The sequence below is a fragment of the Megalobrama amblycephala genome, linkage group LG16 (genome assembly GCF_018812025.1).
Source record: "Megalobrama amblycephala isolate DHTTF-2021 linkage group LG16, ASM1881202v1, whole genome shotgun sequence".
Classification (NCBI taxonomy): domain Eukaryota; kingdom Metazoa; phylum Chordata; class Actinopteri; order Cypriniformes; family Xenocyprididae; genus Megalobrama; species Megalobrama amblycephala.
The window spans coordinates 4,783,432-4,792,054 of NC_063059.1; the positions used below are offsets into that span (position 1 = coordinate 4,783,432).

General features: G+C 34.1%; 1 protein-coding gene across 1 annotated transcript; it reads left to right on the forward strand.

The window, feature by feature from the left end:
• The first annotated feature begins 2,475 nt into the window (after window positions 1–2,475).
• On the forward strand, window positions 2,476–5,009 carry LOC125249051 (olfactory receptor 52L1-like). Its single transcript, XM_048161241.1, has 2 exons — window positions 2,476–2,500; window positions 2,595–5,009. Exon 2 carries the CDS (start codon window positions 2,704–2,706, stop codon window positions 3,640–3,642), a length of 939 nt encoding a protein of 312 aa, XP_048017198.1. The 5' UTR covers window positions 2,476–2,500; window positions 2,595–2,703; the 3' UTR covers window positions 3,643–5,009.
• Window positions 5,010–8,623: the final 3,614 nt, after the last annotated feature.

An 8,623-nucleotide genomic window follows, 5' to 3' on the forward strand; every position in this document is an offset into this window, starting at 1 on the left:
TTTTCCCAAACTCTAGTAGACTGATTAATTATCTGTGTTAAACGAAACTGATTACATATTGATCTCAGTGCATTATAATTCTCTCCAGTCTTCTTACTATCATCAATGTTAAAATCACCCATAATGATACATTCCGTTAACATCGATCCATTAAAATTACTCAACACATTCTCAAGAGTCCCATAAAAATCGTAATTTTTTTTAATTTGGTGGTCGATAACAGACTCCAAACATTATAGGTTTTGATGTAGGAATTAACACATCCAGAAACAGTAACTCCCCACCCACATTAATATCAATCGCGTTAAAATTTATATCTTCATGAATAAAAACACAAATCCCCCTCCTTTCTATTCTGATCTTTTTAAATTATATTATACCAACTAACCTTAATCTCTTCATCCGTTATTGATGAAACTGACCAAGTTTCTGTTAAACAAAAAATCCCCACCTTACATTTTCTGAGCAACCACCTGACTTCATCGACCTTCGGCATTAAACTCTGTATGTTTAAATAACAAAATGCAATCCTTTTACCTTAAAGCAGTCCTCCTGGACCCCTTCGCCCAGTGTGGATGCCTGGAGGTGTCCATTGGAGGGGGGTACTGTCAGGGTTCTGCCCTGGCAGCCTTGTCTGTGTTGTCTTTGTTTCATGTTTCTATGTTTGTGTTGTGTGTCAGCACATAGCTTTGTCTTTGTTTGTGTTTGCCATGTGCTCCTCTTGTCCTGCCTCCTTGTTTGCTGTTACCACGCCTCCTTGTTTAGTCCTGTCTGGTCCTCATTTCACTAATTGTGTTCACCTGTTCCTCATGTGCTTTGGTTCCCTTATATTGTGCCTCCTTGGCTGGTTCCAGATCTCAAGTGGTTTTGAGAAAGCGCCACCTTCTGGTCAAATGTTGTAATAACATTTATTAAAAATGCTAATAGCTTTATGTAAATGTGGCCTATTGTAATGAGACTTGTCTTATTAGAGTCACCTCACTCTGACCATACCGCATGAATTTGTTCACAGCGCCACCTATTGGTGGAAAGTGATAAACCAGTAAATCTTTATTATTGACTGTATTTGTGATTTTTCAGCTCTTTTGCCTAAAATGATCTTAATGGGTCTTTAATTGCTCACTGTTGCAGTTGGTCTGATGCTCACGGCCGTGTTGGCTTTCTTGTTGTGCCACTTTTGTGCTTGGCCCCTTAAATGCTGCTTGCAGCTTTAATTGATCTTATTTTCAGTAACAGAGTATCTTTGTCGCTATTTTGTGTTTGTTTGTTTTTCTAGTATTGTTTTACCTAGTTTAGCTCTTGTGCATTCTAGCCTAGTTCTAGCTTAGTTTTTTACTCATTTTCATTTGCTTGCTTAGTTATATTTATTTCTTTACCTTTTGTTTCTCTAGTAATTTATCTTATCAGTTTATTTTTGGTTCTCTGTTGTTATATCTTGTCTGTCTTGTGTCTTGTCTTGTATGTTTCTTGTGTTTGCTCCTGCCCCGTATCCTGACTTCCCTGGCCATTGATTCATAACTGCCTGGCAGTCTGACTGGTGCAACTATCGAACTCAAGTTTCAAGCCTCTGGTTCTGTGAGTCTCTACCTGGCGGAAAGACTGGTTTTTCATCTGAGATCTACTTACAGTATAGCTACAAGTTCATTGTGTTCCTGCCTGGTCTTTCCTTTGGAGCTGCCTCTATTGCATTCAAGTCATTGCCAACTTACTGACGGGTTTAGTGGTCATCCCTCCTGCCTGCCATTGAGTCGTCTGCCCTGCCCTACTGTTTGAACTGCATTTCATGCCTTACTTTCCCTGCTGTCTCAAGTCTTTAGTCTGGTTAATAAAAAAACCCTGTCTGCTCAATTGCGTCTGGGTCCTCTCTCTCTGAAACCTGACAGTGAAACCAAGAATCTGGTGATGTCCATTGGTCACAGACACTAATTGTGTGTAAGGGATTTACATTCAAATATTAGCTTTTACACATTTACATTTACTTTAAGTTAAACCATCCCAATACTTATGCTCACATCAGGCAGAGGGATGAAACTCTAAAAGTGCTGTTCTTCTTAGATGGTAAAACTATTAATTTACTATTAATAGTTAGTAACTATTATTACCATTAGTGCTGTTCTTCTTAGATGGTTAAATTATTATTATTATTTAAAATTATTAAAATTATTTTAATTATATTTATAGATGTCTTGACACCACAGCTAACAGAGCCATTTGGTTTTTACTGTCCCAATACTTATGGAGGGCACTGTATGTCAAATGATCAAGGGAAATTAGAATTATCAATTTATGACCCCTTTAATGCCTATCATAACAAGTCTTACATGTTATTTTAACTTGAAATAAAGTATTCTTTAGAGAGCTTGTTTAAACTGTTTTCAGATATTTTTTTTTTTTTTTTTTTTTTTTTATCAAGGCAATTGGCATGAGACCAGTGTCCATATATAGCAAACCAACTGAACCTTTGCAAAACACTACAGAAAGCATGTGAACGGAGAACATGGTAAGATGTCAACTGTTTTGTAACTAAAATAAATAAATAAATGCTACTGTTAGAGGATTTAATGTTTGCTTTGTTGGTGTTTTCTTATCTGCAGACTTCCAATAGACAGAGACAATTAAGCTTGATACAACTTTGTGTGTCTAATTAGTTTTCCAATAACTTTCCAAAAACAAAATCCACATAATAATTACATATCATTCAACATGCAGCCACCATTAAAGAATGAGTCCAATGTCTTGGTATTTACACTCTCTGGTCTGAATGAAACAATGGAAAATAGATATGTCTTGTTTTCTTTTACTGCACTGTATTATCCCCTTATGGTCTTTTGTAATGTAACTATAATTACTACTATACTCTTACATAAGAAACTTCATGAGCCGATGTATGTGTTTATATGTAATCTGTGTGTAAATGGACTTTTTGGCACTTCTGGATTCTACCCTAAATTCATGTATGACTTATTATCCCACGATCATGTGATTTCTTATATTGGATGCCTGATTCAGATATTTGTCATTTATTCATCTATTCTGTGTGACTTTTCAACATTAACAGTGATGGCATATGACAGGTATGTGGCAATATGTAGACCACTGGAGTACCATTCAAAAATGACAAATCAGAAGATTCTAAATTGTATCCTTTTCTGCTGGCTGGCTCCATTTTCTTGCATGTCTGTTCTAATCATTTTAATATCTAGACTCACCTTATGTGGCTTTAATATCGAAAAGTTATACTGTGAGATTTGGGCAGTTGCAAAACTTTCTTGTTTTTCTACAACAGTAAATAATGTGTTTGGGTACATTGTTATTCTTACATACTTTGGACATGCAGTATTGATATTTTGCTCATACATTCACTTGATTAGAAAGTGCAGGAAGTCAATAGAGGTCAGGCACAAATTCATACAAACATGTGTGCCACATCTGCTTGCACTGATCAATGTGACAGCTGCTTTTTTGTTTGATGTACTGTACAGTCGTTATGGCTCAAAGAATGTGCCACAAGGCGTACGTAATTTCATGGCTCTTGAATTCTTACTTGTCCCACCCATTTTAAATCCTCTTATTTATGGACTAAATCTGACAATAGTGCGCCAGCAAGTTATGAGACTGTTTTTCAAGAAACTAATGAGATAATAAAAGATAGATAATGAAAAATAGACAGATAAATAAATAGATAATAGATCATGAAAAATAAATATACCAAAATGTATTTGGAATACATTTATTTCATGCTAAGTATACTTCAAATACATTTCCATATTTATCCACTTAATAAAAATACCCCACAATTGTACTTTAGATGTATACTAAATTGGTACACTTAAAGTCTGCTAAAGATAACTAAAGATATTAAGTATATCTGATTGTGCTAAAATGGAACTATTGCAAGTATAATTTAGGTACACTTTAAATATCTTGCCTTTAAAGACTGTTATATAGAGATCATACAATCCTTATTAATAGTGATATTAATACACTTTTAGGCTTAATATTAAGAAATGTGCATTGTGTAATAAAGATGTACTCCAAACAAAGCTTAACCCATTTAATCCAATTTCCCAGACATGCAAATATCCAAATGATGTGTCATTAGTAACCCCTTGAAATAATCAATAATTATTTTTTTTTATTTTTTATGGAAAAGTGTGTGAAAAAAAATATGTTTTATGGTGGGTCACAACTGTGACTGGTGAGATAATGAGTATACTGAAAATTCTTATAGCCTATATCAGCCGAGTTATCAACACATTTTAAACTCCATTTCATCACATTTTAAGGTTATTATTATACATAAAAACCCTTATACAACACTTTCTGAGATAAAAGACAAAAATAAAATAAAAGTAAATAAATAAAAATACAACCAACATCGAATTTCTGTACCTTTATCAAAAATGTATGTTAACATACTTTACTAATGTTTTGTTTTGGAGCTTTGATTGTACAAACAAGAATTAAACTGCTCTGGTCATTTGACAATTTGCACTAACCATGTGAAACTGCACATATCTAACTGAGACCCTTTATTCTTTCCATATTTGCTGGAAACCGCCTACTCACTAAGTAGGTACTTAATTTCAATAAACATTCAATAAACTGGACATCATCCATCATGTTGACGTTATCATGTGACCTACGATGCTTTCACAAGCGCAACAACTTAAAAGTTATGAGTAACAGGTTTAATTCATCTATCTGTAAATATCTTGATATTTATTAAACTTGCTAATTTTGTTGTCTTGTAGAAGAAACAGCTGCCCATTTATTTTGTGATTTTAGTATAACCTAAAAAATTGGGGTTAATTTAATTTATTATACTTTTAACCCTACTAATGTGACCCACAGTTTTATCCTTAAAGATATTATTTTTTATTATGAAAACCCAAAATCGTGATCTTATGAATATGTTGTTAATTTCTTTATTTTATTTGCAAATATTTTCATCCAAAAGCAAAAGTGGCTTAAATCTCCTATGTTTTCCTCTTTTTCTTGTTTCTTGTCATTTCATTGCTCAGGCTTATAAATAAAATAAATAAATAAATAAATAAAATATATATAATATTTTTTAGCCTTATGATGAATTATTCAGATATTTAACCTTGTCATTGTGTTTTTTTCTGTATATATAATCTCATATGTTACATGTATAGAAAGGAACAGGCGTCGTTTCTTGTGCAACACATTCAATATGCTTGTTTTGCATTCAAATCTGCAAGGAAAGAAGTAAGAAGATAAAGTCAACCACATATGGAGCATATCAAATCTGTGAGTTAGCTATCTGCTCATCTCGCGTTAACTGCTGTATTAAAGGTGCCCTAGCATCCTTTTTCACAAGAAAGGTGTCCCCTGAATGTGTCTGTGAAGTTTCAGCTCAAAATACCCCATACATTTTTTTATTATTCAATTTTTTAAATGCTCGCGCTCTCCGCCCCCAAGCTCGCAACTCTATAAAACATTGCATAAACAAAGTTCACACAGCTAATATAACCCTCAAAATGGATCTTTACAAAGTGTTCGTCATGCAGCCTATCAGATCATGTGAGCATAGTATTTATTTGGATGTTTACATTTGATTCTGAATGAGTTAGCCTATGCTTGGGCTAACAGAGCTAATGCTAACGTTACACACTGTTGGAGAGATTTATAAAGAATGAAGTTGTGTTTATGAATTATACAGACTGCAAGTGTTTAAAAATGAAAATAGCGACGGCTCTTGTCTCCGTGAATACAGTAAGAAACAATGGTAACTTTAACGACATTTAACAGTACATTAGCAACATGCTAATGAAACATTTAGAAAGACAATTTACAAATATAGCTGCAAGCAGCGATGGCGGGCCCAAGCCAGTGGCACCACCGCCCCGGTGGCTTCAGGGCAACTGTGCACGGCGGGCAATGTGTATTTAAACTGGGTGAATGTAACAGGAATATGTGAAAGTCATTTGAATATGCTGCATATACTGCATATACTGTTCACTATAACTGTGAACCACAAAAGCTAGATCCATGAGATCATTTAAATTTAGATGAATTTCATGTCATAGGATGTCATAGCTCACTTTGAAAGGAGTAGAGTTATCTTTTGCAGCTCAAAATTTTGTACGTCTAAATTCAGTGTAAATGTCAGTCCAGTATTTATTTCAAGTTTTTTTTATATATATATTTTATATATATATTTTTCTATCTTCTCAACACTGTTTAAAAATAGGTATTTGCTGTCCTCTAGTGCTTATTCTACATATGACACTTAAATAGTATTTTAATTATTTTAACCAAAGAGCAGTTATCTGCCTAATTTAAACTCACACATACTTCTTGTAATTAAAAAAATATTTAAAATGTGTGTATTTATAATATTTGTTTGGGTAAAAATAAGAGGGTGATCTCAAAGCATTTTGAAAGTGACACACTTCCTGCTGCCAGTTGGTGGCGCTATAACTTTGACTCACAATAGTCACATCCATGTGATCAGACTCCTACAACCAACACACTGGTGAAGTTTCATAAAGATCAATCAATGTATGCAGAAGTTATAACACACTTCCTGTTTCCCTTTTCTCGCCATAAATTCGTTGCCTCACCACAGCCAAACCGTTTGAGATATCAAAAATCCGCTGGCAATTTTTCATCATCAATGTCTTGACTTCATGCTGACCGAGTTTGCGAATGTCTGTGATTGCTGATGTTGTACACCCCATGACGCTTTGCGTGAATTATGCGAGTAATTTCCGTTAAGCTGTAAACAGTCAGTGATAGTCTCTATGAACACAGTTTATTTTTTAAACTGGGTACAATGAGATGACATTATTCTACTCACCCTTCATCCAACGAACATTAAAAGGACATTTAAAAGTTTAAAAGCATCAACAAGTTACTTTCAACAGGCCATGAAAAAGTGAGATTCTTTCCACAGCAATAACAGACGGGGTTGAACATATACTATAGTGATATATATGCATTATGTAATACGTTGCCTTAATAAAAATGTTCATGAACTTTAGCATTGCGTGATACTAATTCAAAGTGATTTCCATTTTAATAAATTGTATTTACCTGTGAAACAAACCTGGAAAAAGACGTGTGGCTTTGAGGAGAAAAACGAGAGATTCTTCGTGCATTCCAGTGAATTATTAATGGGATATATTGTAAATTATATAGAAAGAACAGACCACAAATGTGCAGCATATGTTGTCCTTTTTCATACTATTACAGCGGTATGCAAAGAGACCAAATAAAATAATCGGGAGGATAGAAAGCATCTGCTGAAAAGAGCTCTTGCCATAGATATTCTTGTTATAACGTTATGTTACAATACCAAGCGTTATGTAATTCTCATGATGTTTGAAAATAAAACATGAAAGAAAAATTGACAGCTCATTCAGTCTAGCTGACAGATAAGCTTTATTTGTAGGGAAACCTTGTGATTTGAAACGATAAGTTTCAGTCTTTTTGAATGGACGTTCCCCAAACCGGAAGTGGAACCCATAATTCGAAACGCAGTAGGCTAGTCAGGAATAAGGTCAATAATCCTCACACTTCTCTTAATGTTTTTTGACCTCCCTGAGCTGTTGTTTGTGCACCAATCGTATGCACCAAAAGCATGCTTTGATTTAATTTTAATATGTGTGGTATAAGATAAAAAATAAAATGAAAAAATAAAAAATCACTTATGCAAGTTTATTTTAAACAGCCACTTTTATAATCTTGTGTCACGGGTGTTTTGGTTTTGTGTTTACGTTTATTTCATGTCTTTTATTTTGTAGTTGATTTATGTTTCTTGTTTGTGTCATGCTTCCCTTGCTCCTCATGTTCTCCCTTAGTCCATGTGTCATGTTCTGATTGGTTGGTTATAGTCATGTGGTTTTCAGTTCTGTTCTGTCATTGATTCTCTTGTTCCTTGTGTCACTTCCCCATTGGTTGTCCTAGTCATGTGTTCTATCAGTTCTTGTATTTTTAGCCATTATCTTCCCCATGTTCCTTTGTCATGTATTGTCAATGTAACCTGCTGTCAGTGAGTCGTTTTGTCTAGTCAAGTCTGTTTAAGTCAAGTCTGTTCAAGTCAAGTCAAGTCAAGCCACGTTTCTGTTCCTGTTCATGTTCAAGTCTGTATTTTGGATTATTGTCAATAAACTGCACTTGGGTTCTCATTACGCTCGCCTCCAGTGGACTCTCTATGTTACATCTTGTGAAATTTACTTAAATATTTTATTTTAATAATTTGAATTTTATCAATAAATAATTTATTTTAAAAATAATTTTAATTGTAAAAATAATAATTGTAACTCGAACATTTTGAAAACTAGTCCTATACCAATAGTAATATAGTGTCATAGTTCAATTTCAAATGAGTGTGAAGTTATCTTTTGCAGTGTGTTTTTATATTTGAATTAACCTAATTATCAAACTAATAATGTAATGCTATGTTGTCAGTGGCCTACAAATGAACTGGCCTGATTAGCTGCTTCAGATGTGTTTGATCAAGGTTTGGGAATAAACTCTGAAGCACAGTGAGTCTGCAATAAAAAGGTTAAATAACTAATCAAGGGTGTAAAACTCTCTCTCTCTCACTCTCTCTCTCTCACACACACACACACAGACTGGTGTGAGGTGTGAG

Excerpts from the sequence above, each read along its gene's own strand:
- LOC125249051 (XM_048161241.1), top strand. The coding sequence starts at position 2,704 with ATGCAGCCACCATTAAAGAATGAGTCCAATGTCTTGGTATTTACACTC.